Genomic DNA, 24,928 nt, shown 5'->3' on the forward strand with positions numbered 1-24,928 from the left:
TGGCTGCTGTCCTGTCACCCGGAGGTCCCCGCTCCAACCCAGGTGACCCTCAGGGTGCAGCCCTGGTTCCTGCTGTCCCCACCATGCACGGGGTGGGACATGGGCACGGGCTGGCGCTCCCTGCTCGCTTGCAGGCATCGGAAGCTCGGGAGCCTGCAGAGATGGAGCTGCCCATCAGCCACCATAGGGGACGGATGCCACTGTCCCCAGGGGATGGCCTTGCGGCTGCACGAGCCCCGGTGCGTCCAGCATCGAGGGATGCAATGGGACATGGGGATGCACAGCCCCTGGAGCTGCTGCAGCACTCACAGATTAATCACCAGTTAATTGGTGGTTCCGTGCAAGTCGCGCGGCCAGCGGGAGCCGTCGGGGACGCGAAGCAGCACGCGGGGCACCACAGAGAGTGAACTTTTATTTCCAACAACGACAGCACCTGCCCCGTGGCGGCGGGGCCGGTGGGGAGGGCCGGTGGGGACGCGTCCCCGCCGCGGCGCGTGCACACGGTGCACGGCGTGAAGAAACATCCCGCCGGGAAGGACAACGAGGATGCGCGGGCCCGGCCCTGCCCGGTGCGCGGGGGGTGCACGCGAGCGCAGCGTGGGGGGTGCGTGGGGGCCCTTCCCGGGCCTTCCCGCGCGCGGGGGGCTCACACCTCCGTCTGGAAGTCGCCGTCGGGGCCGTCGGCGCCGTCCCAGGCGGCGCGGCGCAGCTCGAGCCGCTCGCGCGGGCCGCTCGGCAGCGCGCCCAGCGTCATGGCCTTGAACGCGCTCCACGGCTTCGGCGGCGCCGCCGGCTCCTCGGGGCCGCCCGCGTCCTGCGGGGCGCGGGGAGGATGCAGCGGCGCGCGGGGACCCCCTGCCCGCACCCCAGCCCTGGGCAGGGTGACACTTACGCCGGCCGCGCTCTTCTCGCCGCCGCCCGATGAGACGCTCCACCGCTTCTCCCGCTGCGGAGACACGGCCCCGCTCAGCACGTCAGCATCCCCGGCGCGGCCCTGGGCACGCGGAGCAGGCGGGGCGCAGCGGGGACCCCTCACCTTGGAGGAGCCGGTGGCCGGCGCCCGGTACCGGTCGAGCGTGTGAAACTTCTGGTTGAGCTCGTGATAGAGCTCGGAGTGGCGCTTCCGTGTGTGCATCACCTTCTGCAGGGCGAGAGGGGACCCGCCGCGGTGACGCGGTGACGCCGGCATCGCTCCGCGCCCCGGCGGCCCCATCCCGCTCGCTCGTTGCCTCCGGATGCCATCCCCGGGGAGGCCCCCTCGCTCAAGGCTCCTGGGGAGCCGGTGAGTCCCGGTCCCACCGTGGCGCATCCAGGGATCCCCTGCATGAGGCTCACCTCGAAATCCAGGTCGGAGTATCGCAACCGCTTCCTCTGGGGGGGCACGTGCGGGGCCGGAGAGGGGACAGAGGGAGGAGGAGAGGGACAACAAAACAGAGGGGTCCTTACACACCGGGTGGGCACTGGGGGGACCCGGGAGCCGCCTGGGGGACATGCCAGTCCCTCTGTCCAGGGAGCAACGCGAGCCCCAAGAGAAGGGACAACCCCAAGCAATAGGACAACTCGTGCAAACTTGCTTGTGGATACTTGTGCACGCTCCTGCAAGTTTGTGCACACTCATAAATGCTTGTGCATGCTCGTGGATACTTGTGCATGCTCCTGCAAGTTTGTGCACACTCATACACACTTGTGCATGCTCATGCATGCTCGTGGATACTTGTGCACACTCCTACAAGTTTGTGCATGCTCATACATGCTTGTGCACGCTCGTGGATACTTGTGCACGCTCCTGCAAGTTTGTGCACACTCATACATGCTTGTGCATGCTTGTGCATGCTCATGGATATTTGTGCACGCTCATACATGCTTGTGCATGCTCGTGGATACTTGTGCACACTCCTGCAAGTTTATGCATGCTTGTGCATGCTCTCTGCACCCTCGGACCTCCTCTCGCGGGGTCCCCTCCCACGTGCCCTGGGACACGCTCCCGCGTCTCCGCGGGTGCCAGCGCTCACCTCCAGGGACCCCACTTTCATGGCAGAGCCGGGCACGGTGCGGGGCATGGTGCGGCTGCGCTCCGAGAGCTCCGAGGCCAGGATCTGCCGCACGGTGGGATGCTGCTTGAACTGGAGGCCGTAGGGGCGCTTGAGCGTCCCGTAGGGCTGGCTCAGGCTGGCGGTGACGTGCTCCACCGCCACGAAGCCCGGGTAGGCGTCCCCGTCGGCGCCGGGCCGCCCCGTGCCGCCCGGCGTGTCCTCGGTGCCGGCGCTCAGCTTGCTCTCGTCGCGCTGGAAGGGCTTGAGGCTGCCCGAGCGCCGCGGCAGCACCATGTAGTCGCTCTCGAGCGGCGGCTCCGGCGCCCGCAGCCAGCCGTACTCCGCCGGGCGCAGGGTGCCCTCCGGGCACAGGTACACGGGGCCCTGTGTCTCCAGGGCGCTCTTCGGCGCCTCGCTGAGCTCGCCCAAGCCGGCCACCACGTTGGGCGTCATCGCGGGCACCTGCACCAGGATGCTGGAGGGCGGCGGGATGTTGCCGGGAAGGCTGGAGAAGCCGAGGCCGCCCTCGGAGCTGCTGCTCAGCTTGGGCTCTTCGTCGCCGTCCAGGGAGATGCGGGACAAGGTGCCCGTGATGGTGGCGGGGTTGCAGGTGCTCACCTCCTTGAAGAGCACTGCGGGCGGGAGCGCGTCAGGGCCGCGGGGACGCGGCCGCAGTGCCCGCCGAGTCCCTCACGGTGAGCACCCTACCTGTCTGGCACGCCAGGTCAACATCCTTTTCAAAATCTGTCTATAAAAACACAGAAGGAAAGGAAAAGGGAGGGAAAGAGAGCGGGGAGAGAGGGGCATGAATGCATCCGGGCGGCAGCGGGGCCGCGCGGGGCCGGGGCGCGGGCGCTGCGGCCGCGCTCACCAGGATCTGCACCTGCCCGTTCTTGCAGGAGTCGGGCGAGTTTTCGTTCTCGTCGCTCCTGCACCCCCCCACCTGGCACTTCACCACGTCCTGGACCTGGGGAGCAGGGGGACAGGGGCGGTGAGGGGCCCGCGGGCGCCGGCGGCGCTCCGGGGCTCGCCGCTCCCGCTCGCACCTCGCGGCGCAGGAAGCCGTGCACGGTGATGATGACGAAGCCCTGGACGGAGTTGAAGACGGCGAAGAGGACCTGGAAGAGGATGGAGCGCCGGTCGGTCATGGCGAGCACGGCCGACATCCAGGTCAGCGCCAGCAGGGGCAGGACCACGCAGGAGCTCCACAGCGATGCCCTGCGGCAGGGAGAGAGGCGCCGGGTGAGCCGGGCGCCGCCGGGATGGCCTCGGAGACTCGCGGCTCGCTCCGGAGCGGCGCGCCGCCTCCCCGCGCGCTCGGCCAGGATGAGCCTGCGGATGGGGCAGGCGCTGCGCGGAGCTGCACGGAGCCGGAGCCGCGTGGAGGTGCCGCTGAGCCCGGAGCGTGCGGTGCTCGCGGCACAGCAAAGACGCTCCTGCATCCCTGCAAGCGCGGAGCAAGCCCGGGATCGGCAGCAACCACAAGCAAGGGGTTCAGCAGCGCCTTGCGAGCTGCTCCAAGCACCCCAGGGACACGTCCCCGTGCTGTCACACCGGGAAGGGGTGTCCCGGGGATGCCCCGTCCCGGGGCTGCGCACTCCGCAGTGCAAGCGCTGCGGCATGGAGAGGAGCGGGGCCACCCGCATTCCCGATCCCGGTGATGAGGTGACGTGCGGGAAGCCGTGCGGGAAGCCATGCAGACGTGATGGCCGCGCGCAGCCTTCTCCCCGCCGGCGCCCGCACCGGCCGTCCCATTCCCATCCCATCCCATCCTGTCCCGGTGTCCCCATCCCGGTGCCCGCGGGCGAAGGCTGCGGCGGGCGCGCGGGCACTAACATGGCGTTGCTGGCGGTGGCGGCGGTCCCGGCGGCGCTGGACACCACGCCGCACTTGGTGCATTTCAGCAGCAGGCTGCCGCACGGCGGGGGCTCCGGCCTGGGCCCGCGCCGCCCCCCCGGCACCGGCGCGAGCGAGCAAGGGACGGGGCGGGCGCATGGATGGACACACGGACGCATGGATGGATGGAGCCCGGCAGAAAGCAAATGGGGGAAGAAAAGAGAAAGAGAGCGCGGGGTTAGTGCGGCGGCCGCAGCGGTTAATGAAGCCGGTGGGGCCAAGCGCGGAGCGGGGACGGGGCGCAGGGCTCCGCGGCTCCCCCTTCCCGTTGGGAAGCGCTGGGGGCGGCTGCCGGCCCCGGTGCTGCCTCCGGGCTTGGCGCCCGCCGCTCACAAGTGACACGAAGTCTGCGCCGGCCTCAGCCTGCGGGGCCGGGCGCCCGGGGGAGCCGCCTGCCTGCGCCCGCCGCGTCCCCTCGCCGTCCCCGCGGCGCCGGGCGGCACTTACCCGGCTCGCTGCTTTTTGGACTTATCTGAAATGCCGTCCCGGGCCATGAGCTTGTTGAAGACGATGATGCCAACGAGCATGTTCACCTGGGGGCAGAGCAGAGCCCGGCTGAGGGCCCTGTCCCCGCTGCCACCACCCCCGGGGGGAAAGGCACCTACCAGGACGATGACGGCGGCGGGTCCCACGAAGGCGTAGAGCAAACCGCCCTCCAGCGAGAGCCAGCAGCTGCGGAGGGGCAACGCGGAGCATCGGCGGGGACGTCCCCGGCTCCCTCCCGCTCGCGCCGCGCGCCCCGTCCCCACGTACTAGCTCGCCGTGCCATAGCCTTTGGTGCGCGTGAAGCCCACGGAGACGGCGACCACGAGGGCCGGGAGACCTGCAAGGGAGCGGGGACGGAGCTGCGGCGGCGCGGGGACCCCGCGCTCGCGGGGGGCATCGTCCCCCCGTTCGCTGTCCTTACCCCAGCCCAAGCAGAGGAAGCGCTTGCGGACTAAGCGCGCCCGGATGCGCCCGATGACGGCCAGGTAGGACTGCCAGGCCTCCGTGAGCACCCAGCAGAAGGACGAGAGGAAGAAGAAGTGCAGGAACGCGGCCGTCATGGTGCAAACGCCCTGCGGGGACGCGGCGCGTCAGGGCCACCAAGCCCTGGGGGACACCAAGCCCTGGGGGACACCGGCTCGCAGGCCGTGCCAGGACGCAGCGCCATTGGAGACCGTCCCCACAACCCGCCCGGCACCGCGGCAGTTAAACCCCTCCAACGCGGACCAGGTTTGTGTCCAAGCCACCAGCGCAAAGAATTTAATCCCAAGATTGAGTTAATCCAAATGAAATCTGCTCCGGGGAGGCGGCAGCGCCGGCGCGAGCGGCCGCCAAGATAAGGCGCGATGGGAGCAGCCGCGGCGCCCGCGTCGCGCCCGGCTCGCTGGCCCTTGGGTCGCGCTCGCCAGGCTGCCCGCAGGGCTCCCATGGCCCCACACATCCCTCTGGGAAACGCAGAGCCCGTCCCCGCAGCATCCCTGTCCCCACGGAGCAACATTCCGTGTCCTGGTCCCTGCTGGAGCGGGATGGATCCTGCCCGGTTCCGGAGCCCAAGGGAAGGAGGGTCCCGGCTGCTCTCACCTTACTGAGCATCTGGGACTGGCCCACGAGGATGAGGACGTTGGAGGCCAGGATGGAGACGCAGAAGTTGAGCAGGATGATGGAGCGCTCCGACTTGATGAACCTGCGGGCAGGGAGTGGCGTGGAGCCAGGGCGCCGCGCGGGGACAGCGGGGACAGCGGGGACAGCATGTCCACAGCGTCCCCCCTGCCCGAGCGCCACCGGGGCTTATTCTGCCCAGGAGCAGCGCGTTTAATCAGGGCACTGTGCCCCCCTCGCCACCCGCTCCCCGGGGTGTCCCCACCGCGGTGCCGTCACCTCCAGAAAGCCGCGTAGATCACCAGCAGCGTCAGCAGGGCCACGCAGGACACGGCGCAGCCGATCACGAGCGGCACCGACGGGGCGCCCGACGGGTCCATGGCCTGGCGGGGACGGGGGCAGAGGCTGAGAGCGCCCCGGGGCTGCCGCCGGGCCCTGCACCCCCAGAGCTGCCCCCCATGGGCGCGGGGGGCCCGGGAGGCCGCGGCGCTGCCACGGCGCGTTCCCGGGGACCGCTGCCCATCTCCCGGCCGACGGGCACGCGGCTGGAATAGCAATGGGGGCCGCGCGGGCGGGAAGGGGCCCCCGGCAGCACCGCCCCGTCCCGGCCATCCCAGCGCGTCACTGTCCCTCCCCTCCCTGCAAGGGACCCCCTTGTGCATCCGATGGCCCCGGCAGCATCCCGCTCAGCCGGTGCCCAGCAAAATCCCCATCCCTTGGCATGGGAATTGCACCCACCCCCGGCAAGACACAACCACTGGTGGCCGCGACCCCCTGCCTGGCACCTACCAGGTCCCTGGGCAGCTGGGCGAGGACGGCGAAGGTGGAGAGCTGGCGGCACTGGCATTTGGTGTGTGCCGGGAGGGTCTCCAGGGTTTGGCAGCTCTCCGTGTCCCAGTTTCCCAAGCCAGCATCCCTGATTAATGGAACAGGAACGAGCAGGAGAGCAATTGGAAATGATCAAACGCGCACAGCCCCTCGCGCCTTCGCCGGCTTAACCCTTCGCTGGCACCTGCCCGGAGCAGGGCCAGGAGACGGGATAATCCCGAGCCGGATACGGGGCAAAAGACGCCCCCAGGGAACCCATGTGGATCCCGCCAGGAGCAGGAGAGTGCGGAGGCTCCATGAAACTTCCCTCTCCAAGGCGTGCAGGAGCCGGGCAGCCAGGAGCAGTGGAGGGGATGCAGGGGTGCAGGGATACAGGGATGCAGGGCTGCAGGGAAGCAGGGAAGCAGGGATGCAGGGTTCCCGCTCGCTTGACTCCCACTGGGAAGGCAGGAGCAGGGCCGGGGGGTTCCAAGAGCCACCCGTGGCTTTTTCCAGCCCGGCAGGAGCTGGCGCCCTGTTCCCAAGGCAAACTTCCCTGGGGAGGCTCGAGGCTCCCCCCGCGGATTGCCGGCCGCACGGAGCGGCGCTGGCAAAGCCGCCCTGGCTCCCAGCGAGCCGCAAAACCAGGGAACTGGGTCTGTGGGACAGCAGCGGCTCAGCCCCCGGGGCCGCCTCTGCGCTGAGACCTGCCACGCTCATCACAGTCACCCTCCCCGTGCCCGCAGGGCAGCACCAGCCTCCCCAGGGGACCGGTGACGCTGAGCTGGTGACCCCGGAGCAGGGACCATGCACGGCACCGGGGGACAGGGGGATGCAGCTGCCCAACTCGCCGTGCCCTACTTTGCTGCTCGCGTGCTGAAGCGCCCGCGCTAATAAATCGCATGTGGCAGGCGGGAGGCATCCGTCTCCAGCAGCAAGCACAGCGAAATCGATACCAAAAGAAAAGGAGAATAAAAACAGCCCTCGGGGCTCCCTTTGCAACATCGCCCGCCCGGCCCCGGTGTCCCCCCCGTGTCACACTCACGTCCTTGAGTAGTCCCAGGCGACGCACTGCGGGTGGGACGTGCCCTGGGGACAGAGGGACGAGGGGCTCAGCGTGTGGCACCCCCTGGGGCCTTGGGGACAGCGAGGCGAGCAGGGGACACTCACGTTGACGATGTGGGACAGCTCCACCAGGACGAGGGGCGCCGCGGGCTTGGTCGGCGGCCGCACCGTCACCATGAGCACCTTGGAGGTGACGGCCAGGGGCGTCCTGTGGCACGAGGCGCCGGCGGTGAGCGGGCAGCGCCGGGCCCGGCTCGGCCCCGCTGGCCCCGTCGCTCCGCGCTCACCTGGGCGGCGGAAGGATGAGCCCCAGCGTGCGGTACAGCACGGCCCCGATGACAAAGTGGGACGACTCGTCCATCTCTGCGGGGTGGGAAGCGAAGCGAGCGGCGCCGTGAGCTCGAGGGTTCCCACGGGAGCTCCCCGGCACCGGGACCAACGTGCACGGAGACCCAGCAGCGCCCGGGTTTGCGGGAGGCTCGGTGCACGCTCGCGTGTGCACGCATGTGTGCTCGTGCACGCTCTGACAGGAGCACACAGGCACGGGTATGCTCACACGTGCAAGCTCAGCCATGTGCGTGCTTGCCCCTGTGCATGCTCACACACGTATGTTCACCCTTGTGCATGCTCACATGTGCAAGCTCATTCACACGTGCATGCTCATACACGCGTGCATGCTCATACATGCATGTTCACCCTTGTGCATGCTCATAGGTGCAAGCTCACACATGTGCATGCTCATACATGCATGCTCACACATGCAAGCTCACACATGTGCATGCTCACACACGCATGCTCACCCTTGTGCACGTTCACATGTGCAAGCTCACACATGTACATGCCCACCCTTGTGCATGCTCAGGCATGCTCATACACACATGCTCACCCTCGTGCATGCTCACACGTGCAAGCTCACACACATGCATGCTCACACATACAAGCTCACCCCTGTGCATGCTCATACGTGCAAGCTCACACACGTGCATGCTCACACACACATGCTCACCCTTGTGCATGCCCACACGTGCAAGCCCCACTCCCCGTGCATGTTTGCACACACGTGTGCAGGCTCGCATGGCCCCCAGTGCTCCCTTACCAGCCGAGGAGAGGCTCAGCACCTCCTTGGGGATGAAGAGCTTGTCCTCAGAGTTGCGCGCCCAGTCCTTCATGCCCCGCCGCCCCTTCATGGGGAAGTTGATGTCGCTGGAGACGGCGGACACGGGCTCCCTCTGGATGCTGATCACTGCGGGCAGAGCGGGCATCAGCGGGGCCGGCGGGCGCGCTCCGGCTCGCGCGTGGCCCCGCGCTCACCCAGGTTGTCGGTGACGATGAGGGAGCTCTGGAAAGCCTTGAGCGCGTCGCCCACCAGGTGGATGAAGTCCTCCACCACCTTCATGAGGTGCACGGAGCCGGGCGAGACCTGCGGGCGCGGGACGGGGCCCAGCTCCGGCAGTGGCCGGGAAGGTCCATGCCCGGATCCGGGTCCCCACAGGGGGATGCGGGTGCTGTCCCCGTTCCCGGCTCACCTGCTGAGCATCCTCCCACTTGTCCCGGTTCTCCGCATCCACCATGTAGCTCACCACCTGGAAGAAGCGCTGCAGAGCCGGGGGGTCAGCAGGACCGGGGACACATATGGGGATTGCAGCAGTGCGAGCACCCAATGCCGCTACCTGCACATCCTCGGCGGAGGGGATGTAGGTGGCCCTCTTGAAGGTGTCAGTGACGTTGCGCAGGATCTCCACGGAGAAGAGCAGGTCCCCGCTGTAGTAGGTCCTGCGGGCCACCAGCTCGAGCAGGCTGCGCACCACCTGGGACATGCCCTCGCCCGCCAGCACCCGCTGCCCCTTGGCCAGGTGCTCCCGCAGCTGGTGGCGGGGACAGAGGTGTCACCCGCCGCCCGCCCCGGGGACCCGCCGTGCACCCGGGAGGAGCCGCGGTGGGGACAGAGGTGCCCCGGGGACGCGGCGCGGGGGTCCCCGCCACCTCGGTGTCCCCATGCACCCCGTGTGGTTTAGAGGTCCCGGCGCTTTGCGGAGCGGGGGGCCTTGTCCCGGCGGGCACCTACTGAGAGATGCAAGTATCGGTACTCGTGGGAGACGCAGCGGGCGAAGCTGGGCAGCCCCCAATACGCCACCCCCTGCGCGCTCAGCAGGCACCGGCGGCTCGCGGACCCTGCGCCGCAAAAACAGAGCAACCGGGGTCGGCACCGGCCCCCCTGCAGCGGGGGAGGCCGGCAGGACCCCCCGTCCCCCCAGAGCCGCCCCTCACCGGTGGCGTTGGGGGGACACTTGTTGTAGATGACGTCCCCGGCGGCCGTTTTCTTCCACGTCATCAGCATCCCGTACTCGTCCTTGCACATCTCGTGGTAGGCTGCAAGCGGGGCACACGGCGGGACGTGAGCGGCGCCGCGGGGCCGGGGGCCGTCCCGGGGCCATGCCGGGGCTACCTGGGCACTTCTTCTTGTTGCAGGTCTTCACCTCCTCGCCGGTGCCCTCGCAGGGGTAGCCCCGCACGCCGGTGCCCTGGCACATGCGGAAGCGCCGCTGCCAGCCCGTGTCGCACGTCTTGGAGCAGAGGCTCCAGTGGTTCCAGGGGCCCCACTTGCTGTCGGCTGCGGGGACGGCACCGCCGTGAGCGCCCGGCACGGGGCTCCGGCCCCATCTCCCGCCACCACCATGGGGGCATCCAGGGGCATCCAGGGGCAGAGGGGGAGCGTGGGGTCTGTGCTGGTGTCCCCCAGGGCAGGGTCCCCTCGCAGAGCCACACAGGAGGGATGTGTGGGGACCCGTGGGCCGATGGAGCCCAGGCGTCCGGCTGGAGCCCTGTGCGGGACCTGGGCCGGGTGTTTCCAGACAGCTTGCAGCAGCCCTGTGGCACGTAGCAGTCACCAAGCGTGTGACACTCCTGCCGTCACCTCCATGTGCTCGTGAGCTTCCATGCACCCAAAATGCACCCAGACGGGTGCTGCGAGTGGCAGGACCCTGCAGGGCTACAGCCCCCTCACGAGGCCACGTCGGTGACGGGATGTAGGTGGCAGCGGATGCGTCACCACGCCGGGGTCCATGCTCAGTGTGGGCTGAGTCAGCCGAGACACAGGGTGGGCGAGTGCCAGAAGGGGGGCTGAGGACACGGCACGAATCCCCCACTAATTCTGTCTGGGAAGTGCCCAGGGAGGAGGAAGCAGCACGTGGGAGACGGCTGCAAATCGGCAGCATCGCCCCCACATTCCTGCTCTCTGTGCATCCGGCACGGAAGGGGCACAGGGCTCCGGCGCCAGTGCTGATGGCAAGACAGGAGCCTTGGGGGTGATGCACGGTTCGGCCACGCGCCGCTGCGCCATGCACTGGTGCATTGCATGCTGGCGAGCAACGCACCGCCGTGTTGCACGCCGACAAGCAATGCACCGGCACGCTGCATGCTGTTGCGCCATGCACCAGCGTGTTGCACGCATGCAATGCACCAGCGTGCCGCACGCCGCCGTGCCATGCACCAGCATATTGCACGCTGGTGAGCAATGCACCAGCAAGGTGCATGCTCCACACTGTCCCCCCACGTCCCCTCCCAGCGCGCGCGGGGCCTTACCGGGACACGCGGGGTTGGAGCACTCCCTGGCGTCGGCGTGCGCCCCGCGGCACTCGGCCCAGCCGTGGGCCGCGACGCTGCACTTGCGCGTGCGCTGCTGCGTGCCGTTGGAGCAGCTCACGGAGCAGCGGCTCCACGCGCCCCACTCCAGCCACTGCCCCTCCACTGCGGGGAACAGAGGAGAGCGCGTCAGGCCCCGCCGCCGTGCGCCCCGGCCCGGCCCGCGGCCCTTTGCCCGCTCCACAGAATCATAGAATCATAGAATGCTAAAGGTTGGAAGGGACCTCTAGAGATCACCTAGTCCAACCCCCTGCACACGCAGGGTCACCTAGAGCACGTGGCACAGGGCTGCGTCCAAGCGGGTTTGAAGATCTCCAGAGAAGGAGACTCCACAACCTCTCTGGGCAGCCTGTTCCAGTGCTCTGGCACCCTCACTGGTAGGAGATTTTTCCTTAAGTTCCTGTGGAACTTTTGGTGCTTCAGTTTGTGGCCATTACCTCTAGTTGTGTCAGTGAAAAGAGGCCAGCACCATCCTCCTCACTGCCTCCCTTGAGGTACTTCTAGACACTGCTCAGGTCCCCTCTCAGCCTTCTCTTCTCCAGCTGAACAGGCCCAGCTCCCTCAGCCTCTCCTCATAGGGCAGATGTTCCAGCCCCTGATCATCCTCGTAGCCCTGCGCTGGACTCTCTCCAGCAGCTCCACATCCCTCTTGTCCTGTGGGGCCCATCGTGCTGGCGCTGCCGGCTCCGCGTGGGGCACGTGCTCCTCACCGGCACGGCCCACAGCGCATCCCTGGCATTGCTCCCCGTGCAATGCAAGCCCCTGGCACTGCTTCCTGCAACACTGCACACCCCCAGCGCTGCCCTGTTATGGCACCAGTGCCTGGCATTTCTCCGTGCAACACCGTGAGCTCCTGGCATTGCTCCCTGCGCTGCTGCAAGTCACCAGCACTGCTCCCTGCACCGCTGCGAGCATCGCGCACCGCTGCGGGCCTGCATGGGCTCCACGGAAACCACTCCTGTCACATGCCGGGAACTGCAACACTCCTCCTGCTCCTCCTCCTCCTCCTTCTCCTCCTCCTCTTGCTCCCTTGGCCACCCAGCAAAGAACCAGGCTCGGCACCGGAGAGCCCCGGCACCCTGGGAGCCGGGCCCGGTGCCTCCATCCTGCAGTGGCTCCCGCTGTCCCTTCCCCAGCATCACAGCCCAGTTCGGTCCTCAAGGGCCTCATGCAGCTGCCGCCTTCTGCCCCACTGAGACGTCCCCGCACGTCCCCTGCTCCACACGCCGGCCGGGCTCAGCGCTGATGTCCCCGCCACGCAGCGCTCCTGTGCAGCCAGTGGCACCCACAGCATTCCTGAGCATCCCCACAGATGCTCTCCAAACTAAGCAACCTCAGCCAACTCCAGTGGTGCTTCCCAGCACTTCCCAGGACACAGGGTCCCCAGGGCCCTGCCGAACCCCTCGGTCTGTCCAGCCCCATGAGGACGCACGGACCCCAGTGTGGGTACACAGGCAGCTCCGGCATCTCCGCATGACCCATCCACTCACCCCGGCGCAGGCACCAGCCTCCTCCGGAGCCCCGGCCTTGGAAGTGTCGTGTCCCGGGACAGCTCTGGCATCCAGTGGGAGCCCTCATTCCCAGGACGGGGGCTGCCCCGACCCGATGCCACCCCACAGAGTGTGGGAAAGGCGGGATCCTGCACACACCCGGATGCAACATCTGGGAAGCGCCTGCTTCCCGCAACCCCTCCGGCATCGCCCTTGCTCCAACACAGCGGGACCCTCCGCGCGCCAACACCGCGTGTCCCCGTGCCGTCCCCGCCGCCGGTACCTGGGCAGGTGGCCGTGTTGTTGCAGGCGCGCGTCTCCCGCAGCAGCCCGCTGCACAGCGTCCCGTAGGGCGAGGAGACGCAGGAGCGCGTGCGCACCTGCGAGCCCTGCCCGCACGTCAGCGAGCACACGCTCCACTGCGACCACTCCTCGGCCGCCGGGTCCCCTGCGCGAGAGACGCGTGACAGCCGGGGACGGCGCGCAGAGCATCCCGCGGAGCCGCCGCATCCGCAGCCAGCGCCGCTCCCGCGCATCCGAGCATCCCTCCCGCTCGCTTGCAGCCCTCGCACCATAAATCAGGAGGTGCCGCGCGGGCGGCGGCGGGGGGGCTGCATGCACAAATTACCCAGATGAATTTGCCAAATAAATACATTTGAGTGAAACAATTAATGGATTCGGTTGTTTTCCCTTTTTTTTTTCCCTCTTGCTTTACAAGCCTCGGAGGAAGGTGCGAAGGAAAATAAATAAGCGGAGCAAATTAAGTCAGCGCACGGGCAGCAGGCGGAGGGAGCCGCTCCGGCTCCGGCGCTGCCTCCCGGCTCCCGCCGCCCCCAGCTTCCCGCCTGGAATCGCGGAGCCTCCCCCGTACCTGTCTGGGCCATGTAGACGCCGGGCTCGTCTGCCGAGCGGGGCCACTGGGTTTTCACCACCTGGTTTTCCTCGGCCCCATCGCCTGCAAGGACAGGAGGCTGCGGTGAGGGGCTGCAAGGGCCCAAGTGGTGGCTTCTCTGGTGTCTAGCATGGGCTGAGCAGCCCCGGCAGCACCATGGGACACCCTCGTGCCCTGCTAAGAGCATCACAGCTCGATTTGTACCAGTGCTCCCTGCTGAAGCAGGAGACGGAGCAAGGGGCAAGAAAAGCCCCTTTTCCTTATCCCAAAGTGCCCGCATTCCCACTGCATCTAGAGTTCCTGCATCCCTGCTGCATCCAGAGGTACAAGCATCACTGCTGCACCCAAGGGTGCGTGAATCCATGCTGCACCCCAGGGTGCTGCATCCCTGCTGCACCCATGGGTGCCTGAATCCACGCTGCATCCCGGGGTGCTTCATCCCCACTGCATCCGAGGTTACCTGCATCCCTGTAGCACGCCGGGGCGCTGCATCCGAGGGTACCTGCATCCCTGCTGCACCCCGGGGTGCTGCATCCATGCTGCACCCACGGGTGCCTGAATCCACGCTGCATCCCAGGCTGCTTCATCCCCACTGCACCCGAGGGTACCTGCAGCCCTGTAGCACGCCAGGGCGCTGCATCTGAGGGTACCTGCATCCCTGCTGCACCCCAGGGCGCCGCATCCCTGCTGCACCCACATCCCCAGCCTCGCGGAGGGGCTCTCCCTTCCCCACTTGGCAGCGTGCTGCAGCGAGCTGGCACAAATTGATGGCTCGGCTCACCAAAAATAACAAGAGATCCATCACGAGCGCTCGCCGTGAAATTAACTGGCACGCGGAGGGCTCGCCGGGAGCGCGCTCCGACACGGCCGCCGCGCGCTCCCGCGGCAGAGCCGGCCGGGAACCATCCACCACGAGGATATACGAGGGTGCCCTGCCCGGCCGCGCTCTGCAGACACCGGATTCGATTCCCTTTGGAGAGCGCTAAATCGCGGCCGTCGGCGCTGCCCGCGCCGGGTGCTGCCCGAGCGGCTTCCCGGCGAGCGCGGGAGCAATCCGGGCGCTCGGCTCGGGCGCAGGGGGATGCAGGACCGAGCGCATGGCACAACGTGAGCGGGGCCTCCCTGCAGCTCGCGGCCCCGGTGAGATCAGCGCTGGGCGCCCGCCAAGGCTGCGATCACAGGCCCCGCATTCACCCGCCGGGCGCCCTCAAAGGAGCCCATTCTTGTGGCGCCGGGGCGCTGGGGGGGTGCCAGCTGGGTGCAGGGTCCCCCCGGAGCCATCAAGGGTGCTCTGTGCTCGGGCCCCGCGGCGGGTGAATGTCCCCAAGGCCACCGCGCGCTCCGGCTGCAGGAGGGGCGGCCGGCGACGCCGGTGCCGCAAGGCGCCGGGTGCCAGCGTGGGTGCCAAGGCAGCCGCTCGCTCCCTCTCTGCAATAACATTCTACCTCCGGGCGCCTCCGGGTTTTAATGGAATGTCAAACGTAATTTGAGGAAGGAGCCAGAGCGCCGGCGCTTGCCCTTGCAGCCAGGAGCGCCGTGCCAGGGCTCCAGGCACCAGCGGCCCCTTCCCGGCCCGCTCCATCGGGCTCCGGGCAGGCACCCGCAGCAGAGCCCGACCCGGGCACTGAGCTCTTAATCCTCTGCAAAGAGCTGCCTTTAAAGGGAAAAAAAAGAATCCCACGGAGCTGCTCCGCTCGGGATGAGGCGATTTGCAAGCGCGCAGCTGAAGCGCACCGGGGATTTAGCCAGGAGGATCTGCCCATAATGACAGTTAGCTCCTGATATAAATGCTAAAGCCCAATAAAATCATATATCTATACGCACAGAGCCCATGAGCACTGCCTAATCGGCTGAGGCCTGGATAAAAGCAGCAAGTTGCCGGCCGAGGGCAACCTCTGGCCAGCTGTGGCCCTGCAGCGGGCACAACGGCGTTATTTTCACTCGAGGTCCTTGCAGCTTTGTAAAGAGCAAGCGGCCTCATTCCGGCTAGTTAACAGCCCGGCCACGCCGTGCCGCTGTGCCGCGACATCCTGCCTGGAATGACAAGCGCCCGGGCTGCAGCAGTCAAGGGTAATTTGCCACGGGAAAGGGTCATTTTACCTGCAAATCGCTTTGCGTGGCTGCCCCGGCGCAGAGCGACAGGGCTGCGGGTTGGCAGCGCCAAAGAGCCGGGGCCGAGAGCGGGGCCGGCGCGGCGGGAGGAGGCGCTGCCGGAGTGCGGCCGTGCGGGAAGGAAGGAAGGAAGGAAGGAAGGAAGGAAGGAAGGAAGGAAGGAAGGAAGGAAGGAAGGAAGGAAGGAAGGAAGGAAGGAAGGAGGGAAGGAAGGAGGGAAGGAAGGAAGGAAGGAAGGAAGGAAGGAAGGAAGGAAGGAAGGAAGGAAGGAAGGAAGGAAGGAAGGAAGGAAGGAAGGAAGGAAGGAAGGAAGGAAGGAAGGAAGGAAGGAAGGAAGGAGGGAAGGAAGGAGGGAAGGAAGGAGGGAAGGAAGGAGGGAAGGAAGGAGGGAAGGAAGGAGGGAAGGAAGGAGGGAAGGAAGGAGGGAAGGAAGGAAGGAAGGAAGGAAGGAAGGAAGGAAGGAAGGAAGGAAGGAAGGAAGGAAGGAAGGAAGGAAGGAAGGAAGGAAGGAAGGAAGGAAGGAAGGAAGGAGGGAAGGAAGGAGGGAAGGAAGGAGGGAAGGAAGGAAGGAAGGAAGGAAGGAAGGAAGGAAGGAAGGAAGGAAGGAAGGAAGGAAGGAAGGAAGGAAGGAAGGAAGGAAGGAAGGAAGGAAGGAAGGAAGGAAGGAAGGAAGGAAGGAAGGAAGGAAGGAAGGAAGGAAGGAAGGAAGGAAGGAAGGAAGGAAGGAAGGAAGGAAGGAAGGAAGGAGGGAAGGAAGGAAGGAAGAAAGGAAGAAAGGAAGAAAGGCAGCGAGCCGCGTTGCCCTGCGCACCCGCCGCGCACACCTATGGCACGGCTGCCCGGTGCTGCTCGCTCCGTGCACGCTCATTGCACTGCTCTGCCCGGCGCTGCTCGCTGCATGCACACCTGTGGGCACACTTGCACCTCCTGCAAGCTCCGCGCACACCTCTCTGGACCTGCTGCTCTCTGCAGCTGCTGCAAGCTTCTTGCATGCCTGTTTACACCTCTGCACCTGGAACTGCTCACTCCATGCACGTTTTCCACATCCTTCCACCCAGTGCTGCTTGCTCCATGCACATTTATCCATACTCCTCCACCAAGTGCTGCTCGCTCCATGCACGTTTTCCACATCCCTCCACCTGGTGCTGCTCGCTCCATGCACATTTATCCACATCCCTCCACCTGGTGCTGCTCGCTCCATGCACGTTTTCCACATCCTTCCACCTAGTGCTGCTCACTCCATGCACGTTTTCCACATCCCTCCACCTGGTGCTGCTCGCTCCATGCACATTTATCCACATCCTTCCACCCAGTGCTGCTTGCTCCATGAACACTTATCTGCACCCTTCCACCCAGTGCTACCCACTCCATTCACGTTTTCCACATCCCTCCACCCAGTGCTGCTTGCTCCGTGCACATTTATCCATACTCCTCCACCAAGTGCTGCTCGCTCCATGCACGTTTTCCACATCCCTCCACCTGGTGCTGCTTGCTCCATGCACATTTATCCATACCCCTCTACTGAGTGCTACCCACTCCATGAACGTTTTCCACATCCCTCCACCCAGTGCTGCTTGCTCCGTGCACATTTATCCTTACCCCTCCACCGAGTGCTACCCACTCCATGCACATTTATCCACATCCCTCCACCCGGTGCTGCTCGCTCCATGCACATTTATCCATACACCTCCACCAAGTGCTACCAACACCATGCATGTTTTCCACATCCTTCCACCTGGTGCTGCTCGCTCCATGCACATTTATCCGTGCCCCTCCACCCAGTGCTGCTCGCTCCATGTATGTTTTCCACATCCCTCCACCCAGTGCTGCTTGCTCCATGCACATCTATCCATACCCTCTACTGAGTGCTACCCACTCCATGAACGTTTTCCACATCCCTCCACCCGGTGCTGCTTGCTCCATGCACATTTATCCACATCCCTCCACCCAGTGCTGCTTGCTCCGTGCACATTTATCCTTACCCCTCCACCGAGCGCTACCCACTCCATGCACATTTATCCACATCCTTCCACCTGGTGCTGCTCGCTCCATGCACATTTATCCACATCCCTCCACCCGGTGCTGCTCGCTCCACGTGAAGCACCGCTCGCCCGTGCGCACCCCTTGCACCCCTCCATCTCTGCACGCTTCTCTCGCGAACACCCCAGCGATCCGCATCCCCGCCGCACTCACCGCGCTCGCCGTGGGGCGCGTAGAGCTCGTCGGCGCCCGCCGAGCGCGGCTCGGGGACGCAGCAGGGGGGCCCGGCGGCGGGGCCGGCCGTGGGGACGCCGCGCGTGCCGTTGCGCCGGGGCGCCTGGCAGCTGCAGCCGCCGTGCGCCAGGGCGCAGCGGCGGGCGCCGGGCGCCTGCAGGCACTCCTCGAGCCAGCGGCACAGCACGCTGCACGTGAACTGGCTCGAGTTGTTGTTGTTGATGAGCAGCACCTCCACGAAGCGGAACTCCAGCGCCTGCGGGGCCAGCAGGCGCGGGGCGGCCGCGGGCTCGGCCGCCAGGCACAGCTGCACGAAGTTCTTGTCGAAGTGCAGGAAGGTGAAGGGCCCCGCGGCCTCGCACAGCTCCAGCTCGCCTTCCTCCTCGTCCTCCTCCTCCTCGTGGCGCGGCGCCGGGCTGCCCGCCTCGCCGCGGGGCTCGCAGCTGTAGTTGGCCAGGTAGTGGTCGAGCGGCAGCACCATGGGCGAGAAGTGGGTGCAGACCTGCTCCTCGCGGTTGAAGCGCAGGTACAGCGAGTACTTGGTGGGGTCGGGGTTCTCCAGCGTCCACGAGCAGCCCGAGGCGATGGTGGGGAAGAGGTCCTTGAGCGAGAAGGAGCCGTAGAGCACGCCGGAGGCCAGGGCCGAGCAGGCGCTGGGAGCCGGGTCGAAGGCCCGCGCGAGCCGCAGGAGGGACCAAATCACAGCCAGTAAGAGGGGACCAGCAGCGGTCATCCTATGGCATTTGCCCTGCCGGAGAGACAGACACACGGACAGGCAGGCGCTTAGCGGCTGCAGCCCATGCAACCCCAGCCAGGTGCAGGGAGAGCAATTGCTCAAGCACATATTTCCTGGGAAGCGCGCCGGCATCGCCTCAGATGGCTTTTTAATAACTCATTAATAAAATAATGCATGCAGTGACCTTATTAAGTGGGGCCAGAGCTCGGCCCCGTGGAGGCCGAGGTGGCAGAGCACATGCTGGCACGGCCGAGCCCTGTGCCCGCGGCCACCCCAGGAGCCGGAGGGGACAGAGCGGCCCCAAGGGGCAATTTGCAGCCCCCTCTGGGGCAGGGAGCATCTCCAAGCCAGGGAGCAGAGGGTCCAGGTAGCAGCTGGGGGGACAAGGCCACCTCGTCCCCTGCAGCATCCAACGTGCCGGCACGGCATTCCCGGACTGTCTGACATCACCCATGCTGCCAGCCCTGACGCAAGCCGGGATGCAGCAGGACCCAGTTTCTCCCGGAGCCCTGGGCCCGCCGGAGCACCGGTGTCCCGGCCGCTGCGCAGAGGCGGCAGCAGGCCCGGGATGCGGGGGACAACCGGGGACACGCAGCGCGGTGGGGACGCGGCGCCGCTCCATGCGCTGCGCCCCGGGCTCCCAAGGAGCAGACGGGCTGCGCGGCAGCGCGCTCGGCGCCGGCCCGCAGCCTTCGCTGCTCCCGCTGCAGGGAGGATATTTCACCGAGCTGCAAGAGGAGCCTTGGGAGGAGGTTTAGGGAAGAAACCACCCGGCATCGCCGGCAGAGCCCACGGACCTGCCGGCAAAGCCACCACCAGGGAACGGGCCACATCCTGCCCATCACACGCGCTGGGGATCCCGGTGCGCTCCAGCACCCGGCTGAGCTCCCGGTGAGGGAAACAAGCGGAGCATCCACGGAGCAGGATGTGCCGAGTCCCTGCAGGAGGCGATTCCCCTTTGCCGGCAGCCCCAGCACAGGCAGGGGGTGCTGGGTTTGTAATTAAAGCATTTAAAGAGCCATTCCGGAGCCGGGGAAGCGCTTGGGTGGGAATGACATCCCGAGCTGCGGCGGCAGCCGGAGGGAGGAGCAGCAGCCGCCGCCGTTGCGCCGCGGGCCCTGCTGCAACATGGTGTCATGGGGACCGGCGCTGAGCTGCCGGTGACAGCGGTGCCGGAGGCGGCTCCGGCCCGGAGCGGCCCCCTCTCCCGCCAGGCAGAGCCGGAGACCAGGCACGAGCCAGGAAAGTGATAAACGGGTGGCATTAGAGGACTCCGGCACCAGTAATCCGAGAAACGATTAATAACAAAGTAAAGGAGATTTGGGGTTTAAGAGACACGGTTTTTAACCTGCCAGTGTTCCTGCAATGGGCTGTACAAAACAGCCTGTCCGCGAGGGCTCCCAGCGGGGACCCAGCGGCACCGAAAGGGCTGGGGGCACCGAAATCCCGTCTGGCGCCGCCAGTCTGATCCCAAGCGCAGTTTTCCGCACGCTTGCCGGCATGCACCGTTGCACACGCAGTCCCTGGTGAGCTTGCATGCAACACGCTGGTGAGCATGCATGCACGTGCACCGGAGAGCACACACGCTTGCACACGCATGCACAGGCACGCGCGCGTGCACACAGGTGCAGCAGAGAGCATGCACGCTTGCATGCAGATGCACGGGAGAGCATGCACGCGGGTGCACACTCGAGCGCGCAGCAGGAAGGGCGCTTTGCTGCGCAGCTTGCAGCAGGCGCCGCAGCGCTCGTGCTCTCCCCCCACGCACGCCGGCTCCTTCCCTTTCCCCTCTCGTTCCCCCTCTCCCGGCACGCTGCCACTGCCTTTCCTGAAGATCGCGGGCTGGCAGCAAAGCGGAGCTGTAATTAATGGTGCCGCTTTGCCAATCCGCGGCTCGGGCTTGCTCTCACTGGCAGCCACCGGCCTTTTTATTTATTTTACTTAACTGCTGTTGGGAAAACTCCACTGCAAATGCAAGGCCAGGAGACAGCACAGCACGAGCTCCTCCGGGACAGGGCACCGCGCGCTGTTGGGAAGGGTGCCCACCACACCGGGGATGGGGACGGGAACAGGGCACCATGTGCTCCCAGGGGCCTCTTCCAAGCACGTTCCCACTTTCCGTGCCGCTCCCCGGATAGTTGGGAGCTTTCCCAGCGGAGGTGGGATTTGGAGCGCGGATCCGGGGGCCAAGCCGGGCCGGCAACGGGGTTCCGTGCGCCAGCCCGCACGTGGCGGCATTCCTGACACCCACCATCTCGGCCGGATGCGGATCCGGCAGGAGCCTCCGCAGCGCTGCTCCGGCAAAGGAAGAGCAGCCTCGGCGCCAGGCGCCTCGCAGGAGGCGTCAGGACCGCGCGGTGGGGACAGGAGCAGGGGGACGCGGGAGTCCCGGCGCTACCAAGGACATCGGAGCAGGTGACGTTTGACAGCCGAGGCAGGAGGCGCAGAGCCAGCCCCGCTGCAGGACGGTGCCATGGTACGAAATGAGTTTGCAGGGTCTCGGTCCAAACTCCCTGGGGAGGTCTGTGCTCTGGGGATGGCCAGGCGAGCGCGACAAGCAATCCGGAGCCGAGGGCACCGCTGCCGGAGCCGAGCACATCCACCGGGAGCCGGCAGCGCATCCCCGCCGCGCGGCTGGAAAGCTGGAGAGCGGCACGATGGAGTCCGATGGCGAAGGAAAACCACCGATTCCCGATGCTTCCGTGATGGAGAAGGGGCCGGGAAGGGGCCGGCCACGGAGCACAGCGCAACGTCGTCCGATCCGGGCTCTGGGAAACGGCTGGGCTGGCAGAGCCGAGGCCTCTGGAGCAGCTTCGGGACCTCTGGGAGCAACCGGCTGCGCAGCCGGGGGGAAACCGGGGGGCACCGCGGAGCCCTCAAGCGAGCAAGCGGCCAAGGAGCATTCGCAGCCGGCCCCCAACCGCCCGCGTGCCGGAAAGTTTCCCAGCGGCGGCTCCGGCCCTCACAGCGCCCGGGGAGCCGTCGGCACCGGCCCGTCCTCCGGCAGGCCCTGCCTCCCGGGCGAGGGGCGTCCCCGAGCCCCCGCAGCCCCCGCCAGCGCCGCCCACGTCCCGCCGGCTGCGGCCGCCGCGACATGACCTAGAAATGCAGCGGGCTGCGCGCGGCGGCGGCCCCCGCGCCAGGCCCGTGGTGCCGGCGCGGGGCTCCGGCAACGGCACCAACAAGTTACCTGCGCGGCCGCACGTGCCACCTGCACGCGCGCGTGTGCACACGCGTGGACTTGCACGCACGGCATCGCTCCCGACGGCTGCTTCTCTCCAGCAGCGCGGGGCTCCGCAGGGGGACCCGCTCCCTGCGGCTCCCTGTTCCCGCGGGAGCCGGATGCCACCTGCGTGCTGCACGTGCCCACGCGGCCACCAAGCCCCGGTGCCCCTTGCCATGGGCTGGCCGGGCCCTGCCACGGTGCTCCCTGCAGCGCTGCATGGTTGCACGGAGCAGGCTGCAACAGGGGCGAGCTGCAGCCACAGCGCGAGCTCCGGCGGGAGCGCGGCCCTGCGAGCGCGTTCCCCTCCGCTTCCCCGGTGCCGGCGCGCGTGGCAGCACCGGCCCCCCATCAGGACCGATCCTGATCATGAGGGGTCATGGTGCCTGATCGGCTCAGCACCCGGCATGCCCCAGGGGCAGCAATGCCACACATGAGTGCCCGCACACGCATGCACACGCATGCACATGTTGCAGGGCTTGCGCCAGCACCCGTGGCCTTGCCCGCCGCGTGGGCATCATCGCCGCTGCCCCCGCGCGTGCCACGGCCCCCCCTCCCCGCGTGGGGCACCCCCGTGGGGGCTCCCGCAGGACCGCAGGGGGGTGGCGCGGGGGCAGAAGGACCGAACCCTCCTGGGGCGGCGGGACCGGCCCTCCCCACCGGGGGCGGCGGGACCGGCTCCCCCCGCTCCGCAGCGCTCCCCGCCGCCGCCGCAGCCCCGCGCAACTTCCCGGCAGGGCCGGGGCCGCTCCGCACCGGCAACCGGGCAGCGGGGGGGAGGACGGAGAGGGGAGAGGGGGTCCGGTCCCGCCGAGGCCGGGGGGGCCGGGGGGCTCTGCCGCATCCCGGCGCGCGGCGCAGCGGGAGCGGCGCGGGGGGGAGCGCGGCGGAGCTCGGTGCAGCGGAGCGGGGGGACTCCCGGTGCAACGGAGCGGGGTGGCGGGGGAGGGGGGGGCAGCCCGGTTCCCCCCCCCCCCTCCGCTCCCCGTCACCCACCCGGTGTCGCCGCCGCCCTTACCTGCGCTCCGCTAGCGGCTCGAGCGGCGGCGCGGCGCGGCGGGCAGCGCGCTGGCCATGCCCGGGCGGCGGCGGGCGGCAGCCGGCGGCCGGGCCCCGGTGGCGGCGGCGGCGGCGGGGGGGGCGCGGCGGCGGCGGCGGGGGGCGGCGCGGGCACTCGCTGCATGCGCGGCGCGCCGTGACAGCGCCGGGCATGGCGGGGAGCGTGCGCGGCGCCGGGGCCGCCTTCGGGAGGCCGCGGGGGCGCGGGGGGGCGGCGCGGCCTCCCCCCCCCCCGCCGCCAGCGCCTTCCTCTTCCTCTTCATCCCACCCCCAACAGCCGCTGCTGCCGCTGCGCCGGGGCCCGAGCAAGGCGGGGGGGGGGGAAGGTGACCCCCGGGATGCTGCAGCCGCGGCGGGGGGGGTGCCCCGTGCTGCAGCGCTGGGTTTGTGCGGGCACGGAGGGGAGCACATGGATGTGCTCCGTGTGTGCACACGGATGAGCTCCGTGTGTGTGTGCATGCACATGGGAGCGCACATGGATGTGCGTGTGTGCACATGGATGTGCTCCGTGTGTGCACACGGATGAGCTCTGTGTGTGTGTGCATGCACATGGGAGCGCACATGGATGTGCATGTGTGCACATGGATGTGCTCCGTGTGTGTACATGGATGAGGTCTGTGTGTGTGTGCATGCACATGGGAGCACATGGATGTGCTCTGTGCACACGGATGAGCTCTGTGTGGATGCACATGGAGTGGGCACATGGATGTGCTCCGTACGTGCACATGGATGAGCTTTGTGTGTGTGTGGATGCACACGGGGAGCACATGGATGTGCTCCGTGTGTGCACATGGATGAGCTCTGTCTGTGTGTGCATGCACATGGGAGCGCACATGGATGTGCTCCGTGTGTGCACATGGATGAGCTTTGTGTGTGTGTGCATGCACATGGGAGCGCACATGGATGTGCTTCATGTGTGCACATGGATGAGCTCTGTGTGCATGCACACAGCGGGGGCACATGGATGTGCTCCGTGTGTGCACATGGATGAGCTCTGTGTGTGTCTGGATGCACATGGGGAGCACATGGATGTGCTCCGTATGTGCACATGGATGAGCTCTGTGTGTGTGGATGCACATGGGGAGCACATGGATGTGCGTGTGTGCACATGGATGTGCTCCGTGTGTGCACACGGATGAGCTCTGTGTGGATGCACATGGAGTGGGCACATGGATGTGCTCCGTGTGTGCACATGGATGAGCTCTGTGTGTGTGTGCATGCACATGGGAGCGCACATGGATGTGCTTCATGTGTGCACATGGATGAGCTCTGTGTGGATGCACATGGGAGGCACATGGATGTGCTCCGTGTGTGCACATGGATGAGCTCTGTGTGTGTGCGTGCATACGGGGGCACGTGGATGTGGTACGCATGTGTGCACACTGAGGGGAGCACACGGGGATGCACATGCATGAACTGTGTGTGTGCACACGTGTATATGCACACAGGCACCTGGAGGAATGCACACAGACGGGATGTGCGTGCAGGCACATGCAGGGCTGCACGCGTGTGTGCGGGTGGCGTGTTTGTGTACACACGTGGGTGGTCTATGCAAGCACAAGGTTGTCTTTGCACATGCACACATGTGCATGGATCACCGCTGTGCCACGCGTGTGCAGGCTCTGGAGTGGCAGCAGAGGGGATGAGGGGGGTGCAGGAACATGTAGGGTAGACGCAGAGCTTCGGCACAAGCCCAGGGTGACACACACACGAGCGGCACACGCCGTGTTTGCACAAGCACGACACGACTGGAGCCTGCGTGGCCCTGTGCACGCACACATGGTGCAGCCCGTGCAGTGCCGAGCCGGCCGCGCAGCAGGGCCTCGTGCTGCAGCCTGGCTGCAAGCTGCGACGCTGCTCAGCACCCTCGGGCTCTCACTCGGCGCTGGCCCCGGCCCAGGCTGGCACCGCGCACGCTGGCAGCGCACGGATGATCCGCAGGAGAGCTGCCTGCGGCTCCGCTCGCTCCCTGCCTGCATCCCCTCTCCTGGCTCTGCCGCGACCCCCCGGTGTCCGTGCAGCCCCTCATCCCATGGGGCAGAGCTCAAGGGGAAGCAGCTTCCCAGGCTCTATCCCATGAGAAGAGCAGTGCCAGCTCCAGCGCGACTTCGGGCTGCTCCCTCACAGCCTCTGTAAACACACACGGCTGCGGTGGCTGCTTTTAACCCCAGGGTG

The 24,928-nt window shown here is 67.1% G+C and overlaps 1 protein-coding gene across 3 annotated transcripts; it reads right to left on the reverse strand.

The window, feature by feature from the left end:
• Positions 1-636: 636 nt before the first annotated feature.
• ADGRB2 (adhesion G protein-coupled receptor B2) lies at positions 637-22,780 on the reverse strand. Of its 3 annotated transcripts, none has more exons than XM_088531074.1 (31): positions 22,713-22,780; positions 17,715-18,483; positions 13,389-13,472; positions 12,801-12,965; positions 10,968-11,132; positions 9,832-9,996; positions 9,654-9,755; positions 9,451-9,557; positions 9,056-9,250; positions 8,912-8,968; positions 8,697-8,805; positions 8,482-8,628; positions 7,673-7,748; positions 7,491-7,593; positions 7,366-7,409; positions 6,303-6,429; positions 5,793-5,896; positions 5,496-5,598; positions 4,837-4,987; positions 4,683-4,752; positions 4,535-4,601; positions 4,377-4,462; positions 3,870-3,968; positions 3,080-3,251; positions 2,905-3,000; positions 2,742-2,781; positions 2,013-2,665; positions 1,336-1,371; positions 1,037-1,141; positions 893-946; positions 637-814 (listed from the first exon to the last, which is right to left on the reverse strand). In XM_088531074.1, exons 2-31 carry the CDS (start codon positions 18,466-18,468, stop codon positions 647-649), a joined length of 4,404 nt encoding a protein of 1,467 aa, XP_088387200.1. In that variant the 5' UTR covers positions 18,469-18,483; positions 22,713-22,780; the 3' UTR covers positions 637-646. The 3 variants fall into 3 exon arrangements, with proteins under 3 accessions (XP_088387200.1, XP_088387199.1, XP_088387201.1); XM_088531073.1 differs by having other exon boundaries at positions 8,912-8,980; XM_088531075.1 differs by lacking the exon at positions 3,870-3,968 and having other exon boundaries at positions 8,912-8,980.
• Positions 22,781-24,928: the final 2,148 nt, after the last annotated feature.

Source organism: Tinamus guttatus, unplaced genomic scaffold (assembly GCF_059628265.1).
Source record: "Tinamus guttatus ecotype Peru unplaced genomic scaffold, ASM5962826v1 Tinamus_guttatus_pri_ptg000397l, whole genome shotgun sequence".
Classification (NCBI taxonomy): domain Eukaryota; kingdom Metazoa; phylum Chordata; class Aves; order Tinamiformes; family Tinamidae; genus Tinamus; species Tinamus guttatus.

Bases quoted from the DNA above. Each gene is read 5' to 3' on its own strand.
- ADGRB2 (XM_088531073.1), bottom strand. From the start codon at position 18,468: ATGACCGCTGCTGGTCCCCTCTTACTGGCTGTGATTTGGTCCCTCCTG. The intron at 12,966-13,388 runs GTACGGGGGAGG...TCTCTCGCGCAG, and splicing joins CGTCTACATGGCCCAGACAG to GGGACCCGGCGGCCGAGGAG. The intron at 815-892 runs GTAAGTGTCACC...CGCGCCCCGCAG, and splicing joins GCGAGAAGAGCGCGGCCGGC to GACGCGGGCGGCCCCGAGGA.